This window comes from Varanus komodoensis, unplaced genomic scaffold (genome assembly GCF_004798865.1).
Source record: "Varanus komodoensis strain SLA01 unplaced genomic scaffold, ASM479886v1 scaffold14_1, whole genome shotgun sequence".
In the NCBI taxonomy this organism is placed as follows: domain Eukaryota; kingdom Metazoa; phylum Chordata; class Lepidosauria; order Squamata; family Varanidae; genus Varanus; species Varanus komodoensis.
The window spans coordinates 286869-305627 of NW_025335438.1; the positions used below are offsets into that span (position 1 = coordinate 286869).

Sequence of the window (18759 nt, forward strand, 5' to 3'; positions counted from 1 at the left end):
CTTTTGGTTTGTACCATCACAAACCAAGACCAAGTGTTTAACAGGTTTTTGTCGTCGTCATCCGTCCCCCCCATTCGCAGTATCTATTTGGTCAGTAATATATATTTAAATGAAGCAACAGTCTGAATAATCTGCTAAATACACTGCTTCTAAAGTAGCTTGAACTATACTGAACTATTTTACATAATTCTGAAGGGATTAAAGAACAGCACATGGGGACACTTCAATACAGCAACATTCTGTTTAAATGCTCAGTACTGTTTTCAGACTTAAGCTTTATTGCTGTACATTTGGAGTAAAAACTACTATACAATTTATATTTCACTATAATCCAATTTAACGTTTTACTCCACTCTTCTCTTTTTGAACATGAACAAGACTTAGAAAAGAGCAAATGTCATACATTAAAGTGTGATTTTGGGCATGACAGCCTTTGTAATAATGCTACTTCAGAAACTCAAATTACCTTGTAAGATTCATATGCCCAATTTAGTATTGACAGGATTTTTACTAGCTGTGCTGCTCCACACTCTAGAATCTTGAACTCTAAAGGCAGTCTTCATTTCTAACTTCTTCCTCTCCCATTGACTAGTTTTCCAGGATTTGAACTTTTACTGTCATAGTAGCAGCTTCATTCTGGTTAAGCCTAGTTCACATATTTGACCCTGTCAAGTGAGGAATGTACACTGGTGGATCACTTAGTTAAAAAGTACATGCACATGCATGGTTTCCAGCAGCAACTCCGTATTCAGGTCATGCAACTTCATGGTGTGCTGAAGAATGTGTGCTTGTGGGAGTAAGACTAAGTAAATCCTTCTCTGTATCAGCCTGGCCTCTTATCCTGACAGAAAATATCAGCATTGTTTTAGTTGGATGGGCACAGGCAGACATGCTGACAACAATGCATGAGCATCTTATTTGTGAATAAGTTTTGGACTGGGACCACAGTTAATGCTACCACTTCTGTTTCCCTGGTTTCAGTACATTGTTCAAGCATTTTGCTTTAAACCATTGGTAACTCCACCCCCTTTTTTACAGTGATATTCCAGTTATCCGCACCACTATTGACTGTTATAACATGAACTCTCATAGAAATGTCCTTGGCTGTAGATAGAACTAATGAAACTATAAATGAGCAGATTTTGGCTGTAGGCTTTTGACCTCAGATAAAGGAATAAATTTGCTGACCTTTAACTTGGTTATTCTTGTTTCAAGAACAGATTTAATAAAAAAAAAAAGCTCCTTGATGGACTCAACTCCATAAAATAAAACCATATTCTCTTACAAGCACCACAGAAATGAACTAGAATGGAGTTTTGGAATGAAAAAAAATGGTGTCTGTTACTTGAATCTATTAACAACTCAAAACAATCTGAGACATGCACTAGTTAAATCTTAGAAAGTGCTACAGGCAAGCCACCACTGCAATTGCCATAGAAAATTATTGTTAGTCGTTATGTTGATAGTTCACATTGTAGGAATTACTAGCAGATGGAAAAATAGATGACTCAGAAATACAGTATTAGCAATACATATTTTTTTAATCAAAGGTCTCTAATAAAACCTGTAGCATCTGTAAGATTCATTTAAACAGTTGCTAGGAAGGACTTGTTTTTGAAGCAAACAAAACATTGTCCATGCAACTTCTTTCTGAGTGAATGTCTGTTTATTTGAGTTTTTAAAATCTTTGAACACTAGTTATTCTGGAAATGTTAACTGATGGCTTCAATTTCTGCCATTTAACAACATCTGATCTGAAAGCAGAACATCCATTATTTGGGAATATTATTAAAAAGGACTGAAGCTTCTGTGCACTCCTGCCATCGTTTTACACAATAGATGGCCTTTGTTGGAAATTCTTGTGTTTCTTGAAACAACCAGGGGTAGTCATTAACTGTACAGTACTTTGCATGGTTATTCAGAAGGTAATACCGTTGATTCACTAGGGTTTACTTCCAAGTATTATTTATTTACCTAGCAACTTTATGGTCCCTGGGAAAGTGTCAAAGGTTTTCATGAGATATGGAAACTTGATGCAACCATAAATACGGCTATGGGAGGGAGAATTCAGTGTTGGACCATTCCTTTTCTATCACCACTACCCTCTTGCAGCTTCTGCAGAAAGTCCTGTGGTGGTTGTTTTTCCTAGGCTGCAACAGAGAGAGCATTCAGTTGGCGGAGAGAGAAGAGGTATAGGTCTACACAATCTTGTGGCTTCTCCATCGTTGTCTCCATGCAGTATTGGTAATACAGATGGATATAGAGACCTGTCTAGCATGGTTTTTCATTTTTATTTTTAAGAGCAACAGGAAGTGAAATTGCCTCCATTGTTCTTCCTGCCCTCCCTGGCTCTTGCCAGTAGGGCTTTGACTAGACAGAGTCTCTGATTTTGGAACACTCTCTCTGTAAGGAGCCCTTTTAGCAGATAAAAAGGCTCCCAAATAAGCTTACATGCTATTAGTAAAAGGAAAACTATCTTTGTCCACAGTATTGACTTGAAATCCTGCATTGAGTTGCAGGTTGGACCTGATGGTCTTCATTGGCTTCTTCCTACCATTCTATGATCCTTTGTGTCTTTCGAAATGATACAACCCAAAGGAAAATGAGATTCTCTGAAATGAGAGAAAAAGTAAATTCAAGCATTGGTTCATAATGTTAAATGAAAGTGCTTATAATGATCAGCTGAAGTGATTGAGGTTGGTCGGATGGGAAATCGTAAACCAAAGTATTGTGTGGTTGGCAAGACTTCCCCAGTGTTTGTATTGTTTGCAGGGCCATTATCTTTGTATTCTTACTTTGATTTGATGCACATTTGTTTAGGTCAAAATTGATTGTGTCTGTTCTGGTCCAATCAAATAATTTATTTCTTAGAGAATATTTTTTCTTCCTTTGACACAGAAGTATGGTATGGCCAGGTTTTATAGCGGACATTTCTTGAGAAATTTTCAGGAATAAACTGAAATGTCAAACTCTAAGGGTTTGTAGACTTTGTTTTTATAGATGGATCATAAGGACCTCAAGGCTCAAATGCATACTGTCAAGACTGAGCCCCAGCGGGTTCTGTAGAAGTGTAAGCACTCTGAGAAGAATGACTACTAAGGAGTTGCATACAAACTTGGTTTACATGTTCTTGCTGACAAATACTTTCCATCCTTCAATTTCTATTTAATTTACACCAAGGCACACATCATTTTATCATGGTAGAGCACATATTTGCCATGCATACTTTATTCTTGGCACCTCCTGTTAAAAGAACCTCAAAGTAGACAGACAGTCTTGATTCACATCTCAGAATAAGCCAGAGTGCGGGTTAAACATGGGTTGCTGAATCCTGGGGTATTGTCATATGTAAAGTCAGAGCTGTAGATTAACTATGAATTATTAAACATGAACAACCCAGGAACAGAATCCTTGTTTTGTTCTTGGCTTGTAAACGTGGGTTGTTCTAACTATTGGTTGTTGTTAAATGCAAAATCTAAAACCATGGGTTGTTTTGCTAGGCTACAAAAGTGGCAAGCAAGAGTGATTTTAAAAATGGCTGCTGTACATGTGAGTACTGCAGCATACACAGAGGGAACTGGCAAAGAAAGAAGCAATCAAACAGTCCAGAAATTGAAGAAACAGCTTGTGCTTTGCATAGTCATATAGCAGGCATTTCATGGGTAAACTCTAGGTTAGGCAGCAACTTATATTCTGGGTTACATGTAAACTGGGTTGTTCTTTGAGACCTTGTAGAGCTGTCACTGCTAGCTGAAGGAGATAATACTGGGCTAGCTTCTGTGTAGCCTGAAGTGCCAGATTCTGCCTAATCTTGTTAAGCATGGTCAGGTTTGGTTGAAATCTGGATAGGTGACTTAAAATGTGAGCCTTCCAGAGAGCTTTAATAATGATACTCATATTGTTAATTTCCATTTTCCCTGTTCAACTTTCTGCTTAATTCACTAGGAAAAATTGCATCTGGAATGATCTTTTCAAGATAGTCATGACTTGGTTTAAATAGTATAGGTATTCAATTTAATATATTATACTCAGACCAGCATGAAACAATAAAGATAAAACAAATAACATTGTGGATATTTTATTTGCTACTCTATTCTCGTTTAAAAAGAGTTAATCAAAGTGGATTTAAAAGTTGCAGTAAAATTGCTTTCAAAAACCCATCATATGACAGTACCTTTAACATGGATAGCTATCTTTCCTTTCTAAAAATGGAAAGTTCACTAATTCTTCTGAGACTTAGGTACATCTCACTGATCTTTGGAAAGGTAGGCTGCCTTTATAGCTCACATTTTGCTACATTTTGACACTTTTCTATTTCAGCATTTGAAATTTGTTTAACATGGAAGCAGATGATACAAAAATCAGATTGATATTCATATACGAACTTAGTTTTACTTTTTTTCTGTGAAGTGAGGTTATCATCCTTAGTGAGGGAGGAACCCAAAACCCAGGAATTTATTTATTTAAAAATTGTGTATTTATTTTTATATGTTTAAACTTCAGTCACTTTCAAAGTACTCTCTGTTTGATGCAGTACACCTATCGAGAAAATTTTCCACTGCACAAAACAGGTTTTAAACTCGTCAATATTGATGCCTTTTAGTGCTTCTGCTGTTTCTTGTTTCATTTCTTCCACATTGGCAAAATGTTTCCCTTTGACGAAAAGTTGCACGGGGTGAGATTGGGTGAATAGGGAGGGTGGGGCACAAGGGTCATGCTATTTTTGGTCAAAAACTGCTGAACACTCAGCTAAACAAAATTTCACAGCTGCCCGTTGTTCGTGTAAATCAACCATCACGAAATAGGCAAAAGCATTGAAAGAGTCTCCAAAACACAAAACAAAACAAAAACGCAGCCTCTCACAACAACGCAGCTGGGTACACTTATGCAGATGGTTCCTACAACACTCACCTAGCCTGGGAAGCCTGTACTACAAGGGGGCCTGCCCTCCAGAAGCTAATTCCTGGGGTGGGGTTTGGGTCCCCCCCCCCCATATTCCAAAACCTAATGCAAGCAGAATTCTTGATGCTGACTGTTTTGTTTTGTTAAGATTATATTTTCAGAACAGATAAAAGGAAGTATTTCTTTACATATTTAACCTACGGAATTCATTCCAAATTATGTGATGATGGTCACCAACTTACAAGACTTTAAAAGGGAGATAATCTAATTTGTGAAGAATAGGGCTATCAGGTTCTAGTGTTCAATAACACAGACAGTATGTTTTAGAAAGTTGATTGCAAACAAACTTGAGCAGGAGGGTGCTGCAGCCCTCCTGTGCTGCTTGTGGCCTTATCATAAACATCTCCTGGAGCACTACAGGAGCAGAATACTGTAGGAGATAGCAGCTCTGATCCAACACCTCTTGTACTCTTATTTGTGGGTCTCAGTGCCTACACACTTGTTCTGGATGGACTGGATTATAGCTTCTGCAGCACTGGTTATTGGAACTAAACAAATCAGAGGTTTACAAATTTCTGGGAGAAAGGGAGGGAGGGAGGGAGGGAAAGAAAGAGGTTTTAGTGGGGAGAGAATTATGGGACTGATGAAGGGAAAGAGCTCTGCATGGCTCGGGTCTCTCCATGCACTCACCCAATTGGAAGGCAGGTAAAATATGTAGTCTGCAATTAATAAGGAAAGGTCCTCTATTTGACAGGACTGAATTCAAAAGCTGCCATTCCAGAGGTCCTGATAGAGCATCCTTAAGATAAAGCTGAGAGTGGAGCCTGGGCTTGCTTGGGGCTAAGGGTCTTGCGCTTTGTGATTGACCTCCGTTTTAAGAGAAACAGGACACAGGCTACCAGAACTGGGCATTCTGAGGAAGAAATGGCAAGGTTCTCTGGTAAAACTTCTGGTTCCATGGCTTTGACTGTCATGTGATCTAAGCACAAATTATTCAAAAAAAGTTATTTCAGCGGAGAACTAAGGGCCTGAAAGCCATCAGACAGTTAAAGCTACCAGAACGATAGAAATAATAACCCTAAGCTTATATAGGGGTGTTGTTGTTTAAGAAGAACAAGAACAGGGGGGAGGTTCCCTGGCCAGGGTGAATATCTTTACAGGGATGATTCTCCAAAATATAAGCAGAATGGGTTCTGCCCCTAGTGGTTGGGTCCCTCCACTAAGACCAGCATACAAACACAAGAACATGCACAACAGCATTGGTGCAATAAATTGACTTGGTATTTGGCCTAATTCATGATTGATACGATAAATTTCCATTGTAAGGTATTTTCTTAAGTGAGGTTACACAGGCTATTGAATCCTGTCTGGTGTACATGACCAGAAGTTCACAGTGCATGAGACAGTTGTTTGCCTGATGTTCTCACACATTTTGTCTGAAGCTATAGCCTCTTCTTTCTTGAACCGCCACATGGAGCATGACTGACGTTTCTTAAAGCAACCTTAATATCAAAGACTATTGAGAAGATGGTTCTCTCAGGCACTTAAACCTTGCAGCCTGTCAACAGCTTATATAGAAGATAATATACGAGTATCTTGGTAAATAACAGTTTTCTTATATGATGATTAATTGGTTGATTGATATCAGTCTTACAGTATTGGATGGGGCATCATAGAAGATGGTGAGATTGCTGAAATGGTAACAAGATGCAGAATAGATGGTGGAAATGGAGATTTAAATTCTATTCTCTCAACTGTTCCTAATGGTACATGTTCAGCCAAGTTCTCATTTGCAGAATATTTTATTTCATTGTTGTCCAATTTATTTATTCTAAAATTTAAAAGGCTTATACTCATTAAAACATGCAAGAAAAGGCATTACTTGATTTGGGTAAATTTTTCATGGGAAATCTTCAAACATCTCATAATGAATTTCTGAGTAATGTTCTTGTTTGAAATATCACATTTTTAAATGACTTTTATAACAATCTGCTCTTGGCTTTGGAGCTCTGTTTTATTGGACAATCCATTGCTCCTGTTAACTAAACAGATTCTCCCTGTGTGCCACATTGTGCCCCCCTTTACCCAAATGATGACTTTTCTTGTATTTGGGTTCTTCCCACTTCTCTGGCATCTGAATTCTACAAGTTGTGCTTCAGCAGGAAAATGACTCATGTTAAGAATTCTTGTCAACTAGCAATAAGTTTTAAAATGCATGGTGTTAATAGTATGAGTTGCGTTAGCTTCCAAAGGAAGATGACAAATAGGATACATAGGATTCCACTGATTAAAATGCTTGCATCATTTTTCCACCCCCCGGCCTTTAATACAGAATAAGGCAGGGCTATAGTAGCCCTTGTTATCTGTTCTGTTTTGTTTATACGTTCTTGTCTACATTATTGCTGCGGGGGCCAGGAGCAATAAAGGTCAAGTGGAAGAGTTAAACTACATCAAAAAAAGTCTCCTATTTGTAAGAATAGTTGAAGCTTCAGAGTGAGATACACTGGGTAACAGTACTATCTGCGTTTTGAAAAAGGGGCACAGACAAGCACAATGATCTTCGTCTAGGAACAGCCACTAAAGGCAGGACTATAGAAACGTTGATTTGGATGTGCTGTGCTGAGGTTGTGCTGCTGTTTCACAATGGCCATTGGTTCAGTGTAGCAACAAAGTACAGCTGCTTGGTTCATTGTGGATGTGCAGTTCTGGAAAATACTAAAAGAGGATTTCTATAGTTGGAATTGATAGAATGATAAAAATTGCTGTTGTCTGGATAAGAAGGATACATATGTCTGTGTGAATTGCTGTGGTTAGTCAGATTTTTTTAAAACTATGAATATGTCATTTAAAGGCCATTATCTTTTTCCTGTGGCCTTCACATCAGAATGCTTCTGTGCTTGCTTGCTGCTTTGGTTGCCCTAGGAGATCCTCAACAACAATCTTATTGTTTCAGCTTATATTTTACAAAAACAAGAGGGGCTTTTTTGCATTCCAGAATTGTTTTCTGGTGCAACAACATAAGTAAAGTATGATATGTGTTTTCAATTTTGAAGACAAAGGATATTTTTGGACTAGAGGGTAGCTTCACCAGGAAATTGTTTTTATCTGATGGAGCAGTAGTGCATTCAGTGCCAGAGTTTTCTTCCACAGGAAACAGTTTTTATTTAATCCTTCCTAGGCAATCATGATGGAAATAATCAAATCAATAGCTTTAGCCTGCCGTTCCCCACTTGAGCTCTGGGGTTTAAGAATTTTTTATTCTTAATTTTTACTTAATTAATAGCAAAAGGAAAGTGGAAGGGATCTAACTATGCAAAGAATGCTTTTACATTTTCCATGTGAAACCATTTTATAGGAATGATTTCTTGTGTAGTTTGTTTATAGATCATGTATATTTGTTGATAGCTGTGGTTCCTGAGAATTATGACTACATGCACATGGTTTCAGGTACATGCACATACACACTGTGTACATACATCATTCCAAGATCATTGGATAAACAGTATCTTTGGACTGGCTCTTTGGTGCCCAATGTCTCATAATGATTTCGAAGAAATAAACAGATATATTTCTGCAGAATGGAGCATCTTTATTTTTATTCTACCTTGGCCCATCTCCTAGGACTGAAGAAAAGTGACACCATTTTAAAAATGTAAAATATGAATGCATATTTTAAATCACAGTTATAGAATGTAGTTAAAATTCCTTGCAAATTTTCCTAGCCTCTTAAAACGTGCATTGATGGAATGCTTGCGTTGAAGATAGTAATGTTACACCTTGAGACACTATCAGGTGGACAGTTGGTTTGCAGACAATGTCCTTTCAAAATTTTATCACACCTTGTGATTCTTGATATTAGTTCTTAATCAGCATGTTTACAAGTTCAAATTATTCCAGAATGTTTTCACATGCTAGAGTTTATGGTTATTACTTACTGTGTTTTAAACCAGGCAAAATGCTAATGGTTTAATTTCCCCTCCTTAATTCTCCTTCCCCTCCTCTTCCTCAGACCTAACCAGTGAAGAGTTTTCCTTATGTTTAGCATAAATAGAAATAGGAGCATATTCAGTCTGTTTTGTACGAGTTATGTTGGCTGTCTAGCACAGTGGGCCAAATACAAGTGGCCAGTGCTTGCTTACCTTTTTAAAGGACATCACAGCCTGGGATCCAAATACCTCAGAGGCTGCTTCTGCCCGTGTGAATCTCACTGCTGTTTGTGTTCTGTGGGGTGGTTCTGACGCCATATGACAGCAGGACTCTGTCCTTTGCTTGTAGTTGAGCTGAAACTAGAGAATCGCCTCCCTAAAGTTTCTTCTCCCCTATTTAGCCTCCCACAGAAGGTAGAAGACACCTGGTCCAAAACTTACTAAGTCTGCTTGAGTTTTTCTGCTGCTATTAATTATATGGCTTTTGCTGTTTTTCTGGACAGGTTGGCCTTTGTATTACTAGGATTGTTGTTCTGCAGTTTTATTCTTTTAATCTTTGTTTAAACTGCCTTGAGCTTTTGGATAGGAATGTTTTAAATAAATATGTAAATAGCCACTGCTTTCCTCTTGTGCTATAGTAGAATTCTGGCAAAATGGTAGGGCTATAATCTCTTTCTTCCTCTCTCTTTTATTCTTTCATATACAGGATCACAGAAGAGTAATTAAAAACTATTTTATTTCCACTTATTTGTTCTGTTTAATATTGACATCTCTCTACTAGTATGTGGAGCACAACTCAGTGATAATACCATTCTAATATCCTTGGGGTTATATGGCTTGAGAACAACCTGAGACAATTTTCACGCTTTGCAGTTGCAAAGTGATTCATGCCAAACCTGTGGCCTTTCATTTGTACTGGTTCCTGCCCTTCTTGAAGATGCATATTGCTGTGATTCTGGGTTCTGATTTTGGAACAAAAGTACACATCCTCATTCTTGTGCATGGATCTGTGATGCTTATTGAGCAAAAACACCCCTTCCACACACACACAACTACAAATAAAATGCCTTGGAACCACAGTGCCTCTTGGCAGATTTATTTTCTCTCTCGAGAGGGGAGAAAGTGAATACTTCAGCTGAGTCAAAGATACCTCTTTACTTTTGCAACTCCATTCTTAGGCTGTAAAACTAGAGGCTTTAAAAAACGTTTTAAAGGCAATGCCAGTAGTGCTTTTTTTGGTAAAGCTCCAGTGTACAGGTTCCGTTGTGGGGGTGCTGGGGGATGGGATTTCCCTTCCCTACACCAATTCTTTTCTGTCATGCCACTACCCACTTTTCCTTGCTCACCACCCTTTTTTCTCCTATGGGAAGTCCTCTACAAAAGAAATTTGGCCCAATCTTAATGCTGTATCAGAATGCCAATTCAAAGCAGCGTTGGATATGCCTACATTACAGTGCCTACTCTGTTACCTTGTTTCTTACTGGCTAGGCTGTGCAGGATTTCCTCTTCTTGTGCTAAGTGACTTTTTGCCATTATCACAGTCCTTCACTGTGTGCTCTAATTATCTATGATAGGAAGCCAGAGTGTTCTGGTCCCCTGTCACATCCCTTGTTGGTATGCTGTGGTTAGATACATGTATTGCAATGGTGTAAATGGAGAGGAAAGTGTATTTTGCTTTTTCACCTATTTTTGTAATTCTGTTTTAACTTGCGTCATAGTATGCATGCATAGAAGAAGTGGCTTGTGGAGTCTGAGCAAGCTGAGAATTGGGGTTGAATCACCCTTCTCCTGACCATGCCTCTGATTGTGCCCTGGTATACAATGGCATACACCCAAGATTTCAGCAGGTGACATTTGACAGATCTCAAAGCATCTCATTTGACAGATCTCAAAGCATTCCAGTTAGTATGGTTAGAGTAGAGGATTGCACTGTGTTGCATAAGCAGCACTTATGCCTCATTGTAATTTGTAAGCTCCTGAAAATAGAATGCCTTATTGACAGAAAAATACCCTGGATTCATAATATCAGTATTGAGTCTGATACCATGCTTTTAAAATTTCTTTCTTTCTTAGCTATTTATTAAGATGTATATACTTAAAATCTCAGTGCATTTACTACAAAATTGTACTATGCATTTTTTTAAATAAGCCTGCTTTCCTCCTCCTTTAAATGACTTCTTTGTCTTTTTTATTTTTGCCACCCAGAAGCCTGATTGGCATGTGTGCACACACAATAACAGCTCTGACAGGGCTGTGAAGGCTTGCTGCCTCAGGACGATGTAATAAATATGAACCTCACTGTTTTGTTTTCTGTTTTGAAACTGGATTATTTCCTGCACATGCAGGTGGAGGAGTCACAGCCTGCAGCACCCCCACTTGCTGGCAGGAATCCATCTTTAACCTTTCACTGTAGCTTGCTTACATGCAAATGAGCCACCTTTTTAAAAAACAATCCTCCACATTAGTAATGTTTGGGTACCTCCTGAGCAATTAATCAAACATTCTCCCCCCACCAAAAAAAGGGGGTAATGTACCATTCTGAGAGGAAAAGTGTTGAATTCAATCTTTTCTTTTTCCTGAGTTCAGCCCATTGTTTTGGGTGATATTTATCATCTCAAGGTAGCTTGCCTTGGTGTGGCAGTGACCCAGTGAAAGATCTGGATCTTTGTAAAAAAAAAAAAAAAAAGCCCCTTTGTGGTCTTGTCAGAATAATCAGAATAGATTATTAAACCTGTATAGCAATGAGTCAGCCAGATACCATAAGAGGCATAATAGGAAACAAATTTGGAGTAAGGCGAGAGTTAATCATAGTTTCTCCCTCCTTCAGAAGAAAATAGGAAGTTCTTGTTTCCTTACATATGAAGGGAAAAGGTGCTTTGGGCAAAGACGTTTAACTCTTGCCCTTTGCTCTTTTCTAAATCCTCCTCCCCTCTCCACAAGGTGTAGTTAGCTTTTTGAAGGGGAAAAAAGCAGATACAGATGGAATCTGGTTCATCTAATATGATGTTGACTAATGGAGTAGGACTGACTTTCTAAACAGCACATGAATATATCTGTAGCAGTGCTTGAGAGCATGCATCTGTCATTCACTGTTCAACATTGCTACAAGGAACTCTAGTTTGCTTGCCACAGATGTGGTTGCTACCAGAAGTGCAAACTAGAGATGCCTTCTGGAACGTTGCACAAGCAAAGGTTTCAGGATTATCACCTAATTTTAGGATAGTGTTATTTCTGTTTCTCTAGTGTAGTGCCTTAAAGATACAAAGAGACCAGCTAGAACCAATGCATCAGGAGCTGCCAAAGAACAGCTTGTGCAACATAACAGCCTTCCAAGTTTGTGTTTCCCAGATGTGTTGGAGTGTGATCAGCCTACATGATTTCCCAGGTTTCTAAGTTGCACAGGATGCTTCCATGGCTAGAGAAGGTTCTCTGCACCTGATTGTGGCCCTGTACATATGGAAGACAAGTATTGTAAATATGGAACATGTGCCCCTGTACATATGGAACAAGTGTCGAATGAAGACAGGGAGCCAGTTTGCAAATGTATTTCTTCTATCAAATAATTGTTTTAAAGCCCCCCTTCAGTAAACTAGAGAGAAGTCCTTTAGACACCTTGATTGCTTGTTAGTCTTAATATTCCAGACTGGGGAAATCAGGAACAGAAACAAGCATGGTAAGAAGGGGAGCAGGCGGCAGCATCCCTCAGCTTGCTCCTCCTTGCCTCTGCATCTAACTTGATACAGAATGGTGAAGAGAAATACATTCACAATATATGGGTGTCTGCAAATATGGCTGGGAAACCAGCCCCAAATGTTTGGCATGGTGTTAATCCTGATTTTGTGTATTTTAACTAACTTAGCTCTCTGTTCTTTTAAAAATGTTTTTGATTTAAGCTGTGCTGTGTATTTTGAATACAAAGTTGGCTTATAAATTGGTAAAACAAGTAAATCCTAGGAATGGTAAATATTTGATTGTTCAATCATAGCAAGTCAGTTTTGCTTAGACATTCTGTGTACATATAAAATTATCTTTTTTCTGATTTACTGAATCAGCATTGTGTCAATTAGTAGAAATGTTTTCAAGTTTTAGGTTATGTGTAGTAGGTTATTCTGCTGTATTGTGAACAATTAATGATGGCTGTTGAATGTCAACTTTCCTATTTTTGGTGAAAATAACTTTTGTTAAATAAACTATGTATGTTTTTATTCCTCTCCTGACAGCTAAAAAATCTAAGCTTGGAAGAATTGCAGATGAGGTTAAAAGCTTTGGATCCTATGATGGAACGAGAAATTGAAGAGCTTCGTCAAAGATACACAGCTAAAAGGCAGCCAATTCTGGATGCAATGGATGCAAAAAAGCGAAGGCAACAGAACTTCTGATTTTATTACTCCCTAATATAATGCTACAAGTTGATATGGACACTGGTAAAAACTATATGTAATTACAAGTCTTGAAAAGCAGCAACTTTGAGCTTCAGAACAGCTAAAGCTGAAGTACTGAAAGAAAATGCATTATGTGTTCTGCAGCCTAAATGAAAAACCTGTTCTATTTGTCATGTTTAAAAATACAATAGAAGCTTCACATTCCACTTGCTGATCCCTTTCAGCTGTGTTCAGTAGTGTTGTGTGTTGTAAAATAAGGAGTAATATTTGGTTTCTGGTAAGACTTAAAGCTATGTCCTAATTGCTCAGTAATGCAGGGCCTTAAGTTGCAATATATTTTCTTCCAATTTAAGGGCATATTTATTGTATATGCTTAGGTGATTTTATTTATTTTTATGCTTGATGCTTTTTAACTGTAAATGGTGCTTGCAGATGCTAATAGTGGAAGCCAGGATAGAGTAAGTGAAACATATGTGTGCAGAAACACTCTAAACAGAAGTCACTACTATATTAAGATCTAACTCAGGTAAAGAGTATTAGCTCCAGCTGGCTTGTAAGCACACACTTAGGTCTCATAGGATTTTTAGTTAACCCCTTGAAGTTGAGCATGTGTTTAAGCACTATGCTGATTTTGGGGTCTAGTGATACTTTGGCTACCCTAGCAAAAAGCTTACTTAGAGTCAGGGCAGAGTGTCTAATGAATGGAAGGTATGCACTGTTAAACAACTTCCATTTATTGCCAGGGGCCTTCAGAGAAGTTCCCAGCAATTTTTGGTCTACGCCCTCTCCCTTTCAGTTTTGTTGATAGGATCTTTCAGAATAAGAAACAAGTGCCTAAACAGTTTTTTCACATACTCCCTCTTCTCTCCCCCTACCCCACACCCCTTTGTAATACAGGAAAAAATGCAGGTCACTTGTTTTGGGGTGCAATTCTATCTGCCATTCCTTTTCATCTACTTTTATCAGTTTCAATATCCTATTTTGCTCCATAATAAAAGTACTCTTCCATTAACAAGTTACTTGTAAGGATCATTGTATGTTTGATTTTTTTGTTTTTTTTGTTTATCTTTTCCAGTATTCTTACCCATTTATTTTCTTTTTGTACCTGAATTTGGAAACATTTTGTTGTTGTTATAAATATATTTGAGAGAAACTGATTGAAAAACCAAAGAAAATTACTCTTCTGATCCATAGGTGCAAGCATGCATGGTTGTTTTTTCCTGGTTGTTCCCTCTTTAGCAGCTTTTCCTGCTAAATCTCAAATGCATTAAAAAAAAACCCTCTCCACAACAAGTTTTACATTTTGTTGCTGTTTAAAAAGAAATATCTGGGGAATAGCTTCCATGCGTGAGCAATAAATAGAAATTCTAAATAAATAACACCTCAAAACATATAGAGTATTACGGTATTACTTCATTGTTCAATCTGGCTTATATTGCCAGAGGAAAATATGTCTACAAGAAAAATAGAGGTTTAATCTTGCAAGAGAAAATGTGCTAGGTTTTCATGCTTACAAGAAAGGCCCACACAATGCTGTACTTGTGATAGTACTGGCACAGCAGAATATCTATAACCATTAGACTACCTATCTTTCCCATGGTGATATTTTGCTTCTGCCATGGGTATTCTGACACCTATGTTCAAAGTATTTGGGTTTTTTGAAGGCTTTTTTGAAAATATGCAACCTGGTGGATTTTCTCTAGCATGCTGTTTTATTTGCTCAGCCCTTGTGATATGTACTTATATCCAGTAGGTGAAGCATATGCTATTGCAGTCAAATAGGGTAAAATATTTTTGTGACATTGATGGACTCCAATTTACAATTACTTTAACATAGACCACATAGTTGTTTCTTTCAGACTTTTCCCCCTCATCACCAATTAAGATCCCTGTGGTATTTATATACTTCCCAAAAATATCTGATATATTGATAAATGCACACAGATCTTGTAAGGATCCCAATAGTGACCGCTAAGTAGTTCAGCTTCTGGATTTTACAAAATATTTAGTAATATTTTAGTAAAGATTTTACTAAGTATTCTAGTCTTTTTAACATATACTGCTATCATTATGAGTACTGTGCACTGCAGACAGGAAAAACACACAGCACATTCTGAAAAGCTTTAAAGCAGTTAAAGGAAGTGCAATGGGACCATTCATTTTCAGCCAAGTATGATCTTACCATGTGCTCTGTGTATGTGCACACATGCATGTGTGCACGTATTTTGAAATCTGATTATTTCCTTAAAATTATTGAACATTTTATAGTTTCAAAAGAAAAATAAAAACATTACAAATCTTTAGCTACTTATATGAAAAAGATGGGAAAAGTTCTGGTCGCTAACCTTGTTGGAGCTGATATCTTCTTGTATTTGCTCCTGGTATGCCATATTGTTGTGATGTACTGTGAAACTATTGTTGGTAATTTTGTTGTAAATCAGACTTCTGAAATGTTTTGCTAAATTTCAAACAGATATGTTAATTATAGGTGCTTATAATGTGACTTACAGAACCTTTATATTGATGTGCTTTGTACTCTATAATGCAAACGAAGCATGCACATTGCATTTTTGGTAGAATGGCCACATTTAACCTCAGGCTGTTGAATACTTTCTCCACAATAGCTACCAAACCTGCACAGTGTCCTCTGCAGGGCAAGTGAGGCAGAACTTGTCCAGTAGTGATTTCTAAGGAACTTGGTTTGAGGGTGGGAAGCATCAGATTTCTTCAGCTTGGCTCCCCAGACTCAAGCCCGCTTTCTCTCTGACCTACGTCCACCTGGGCGTAAGTCCTAAGTCCATATGGGCATCCAGTAGGAAGCAAGTCCAAAGGAACTGTGAGGCCAGCTTGTACTCATGCTTCCCATGCACATCCACTGTGCCAGTGGAGTTCTGCTTTGGCACGTGTGACTTGTGGACTTGCATAATTTAGATATTTTGCACTAAGTATTGCAGACTTTGCAACTTTTATGTAAATAATTGTGTACTTTGTGCAAAAAAGCCACTACTGTTTCCAAGCATTTGTGGACTTGATCTAACCTCAGCTTGGCCAGTGCCAAGTGTGGAAAAGAAGCCTAGCAAACAAACGGGCTGGATTCTGGCCAATTCTTGGCATCCCTACTTCAAGGTACCTCCAGAATTAAGAATAATGTCTTGCTGTGACTCCTGACAAGTGTATGGCTTGCAGTAGAGTTATGGTTATGGGATGTGTTTGGGGCCACCTGTGGTTCTACCCTGAGTAAGCTTTTCTTTATACTGATGCCACAGCTCTAGATCAGTGGGAGAGAGTTAAGCCTTGCCACTAGCATCAAGGAGTTATGGGTCCCCTCATGCCAGTTCCAGGAGTCCTGGATCCAGTCCTGTGCTGTGTGCACAGTCTAGGGCTGAGGTTTAATAGAGCAGTTCTGTGCATGTTATTCAGAAGTAATATTGGCATTTCCAGTGTGCAGAGGATCTTCACCACCCAACATCACTTGAGTACCTTTCTTTAATGTTAAGAGATTCCCCTTGGTTTTTCAGTGCAGTATCAGTTAATCTTTTTTTTAAATCCCATTAATTCCTGAGTCACACCCTTTTCATAATTTATTAAAAATGCCAAAAATATTAGTAGGTGTGTAAGCCCCATCTTCCCCTGGTATGTCTTAAGTATAATTGATTTTGACCAATCAGATGCTGTTTGACGGATTGTTCTTACTTTATTGTTACTCATGCAAACCAGAAAGATAATATTAAAACCAGCTGTCAAGCCAAGATACATAGCATCTGCTCTGATACAGTCACTGTTCAAATATGTAAATATTGGCTTAATAAGATGAAATATGCATGAAGCTTGTATTTTTGTACACCCTTTCTCTCCTTGCTTCTTAACTTGCTAAGATAAACCAAGGAAGTGTTCCATTATTAAGCAGAGTTTCCTTTTACACTGAGCAGGAAATCTGTGCTTTCCTTGTCTGGAAGACGTCAGTAACTTAAACCAGCTATAAAACATGGTTTGAGGTGCTGGCTAATTCTGAACTTGTAACCCTAGTTTCACAGTTCAGATTTAATAGAAAGTCGTGGTTAACTGATGGCTTCTTTGGTTAATTGTAGCATGCCAAGAAAGGATGGGTGATATCAGGAAAGAATGCTTAGACATACCAGTTGTGCATATTTTGGCTTATGAAGCTGAGATATGTATCTCCAAAATGGACAATTAGCCATGTTCATATGAATAATAGCCCTCAGTTAAATAAACTTTGAGCTGTTAGGAATGAACAGGAGGGAGGTTGGAAGGAGCAGTACTTCTGCTTCACTCCACAACCCCTGATTGGCTCCTTCAATAGGTTATGGAGCATGATAACTGAAACATGGGCTGAAAAATCCAGTGGCAGTGGCTAACCCCACAACATCAGTCGGCTGTTGAGTTATTTAATCCTTAAACAGCCCCTTTGCCTGGATTTGGACATTGTGCTCCACAACCTGGGCAACAGTAGATTGTGCATTGCGGAGTGAAAATAGAAGAGGCAGGTAGATGCTCTCTCCTGCTTCAGCATGAAGCCCCATGGGTTGTTAACCAGTGGGTTAACAGTGAATATGTGAACCAACTCATTGACTTTCATATGGGCCTTTTCATCAGAAATGATGAAACCTAATCACATTTCTTAGTTTGATTAAGGGTTTTATTCAGTATAGTCTAGACCAAATAGTTACAAACAAAATATGCTATTTGGAATTATGCATGTCCAGAATTCTCCCTCAATCAGTGAATTCAGTACTGAATACAACACATTAAAAAAAACACCTTGTTCACCATTCGTTGTTTCAGGCAAAAAGAGTTGTTTGCATTACATGACAGTCCACTACAGTAAAACTGTAGTGTATATGGCCACTGTGTTCAATACGCAACTCCCATTTGGGGGTTCTCATGTGACAGCAAGCAACCCTTGAACAATCCTTACATAATCCACACTCTCAAAGATCACATGACACAACTCCCATTGAGTGGGCATTGTAACCAGGCCATGATGAGCTTCAGCCTTTTATATGAAGCTGGTCACTGGGTAATAAAACTGAAATTTAGGTATAGGATTTATATGCAATTGGCCTTCCTATTATTCTGTCATATTTATTAATATTTACTGAAATATACATTATTTGTGTCCATAATCACTTTTATTTCTATTAAGACATAAATGTTTTGTAAAGTATTTATTTTACTAAAACATGCGATACATCCAGGAGAGTTAACCATCATGAAATTTTAACCCAGCTTTGTTTATGGCTTATTTCCTATCTTGTACATAAAAGTTTTAAAGTACAATTCCCAAAATTCTGAAAAACAATAGTTTGTTACCAAGCATTTTGAATAAAAGTTATTTTCCATCTATTCCTAGTAGTTGCAGTGCTGTTCACACTAGCTTTCTTTTAAGATTCAATTTAAATAAGCTCACTAGAGAATGTCATTGAATTTGGAGAGATTTACATTTGCATAAACATGGCTAGGATTGTGGTTAACTTAGAGTCTTCTGCATACTTACCTGGAAGCAAATTCCATTGTAATTGAAAGGGTAT

General features: G+C 37.9%; 1 protein-coding gene across 4 annotated transcripts in view; it reads left to right on the plus strand.

Annotated features, from left to right (window-relative positions):
* Positions 1–18574, plus strand: part of STK3 (serine/threonine kinase 3) — a 149622-nt gene extending 131048 nt beyond the window's left edge. For all 4 annotated transcript variants that reach the window (XM_044424369.1, XM_044424375.1, XM_044424372.1 and 1 more), the window contains one exon: positions 13049–18574. In XM_044424369.1, the coding sequence (XP_044280304.1) occupies positions 13049–13207 (159 nt within the window). In that variant the 3' untranslated portion in view covers positions 13208–18574. The remainder of the gene's footprint in view (positions 1–13048) is intronic.
* Positions 18575–18759: the final 185 nt, after the last annotated feature.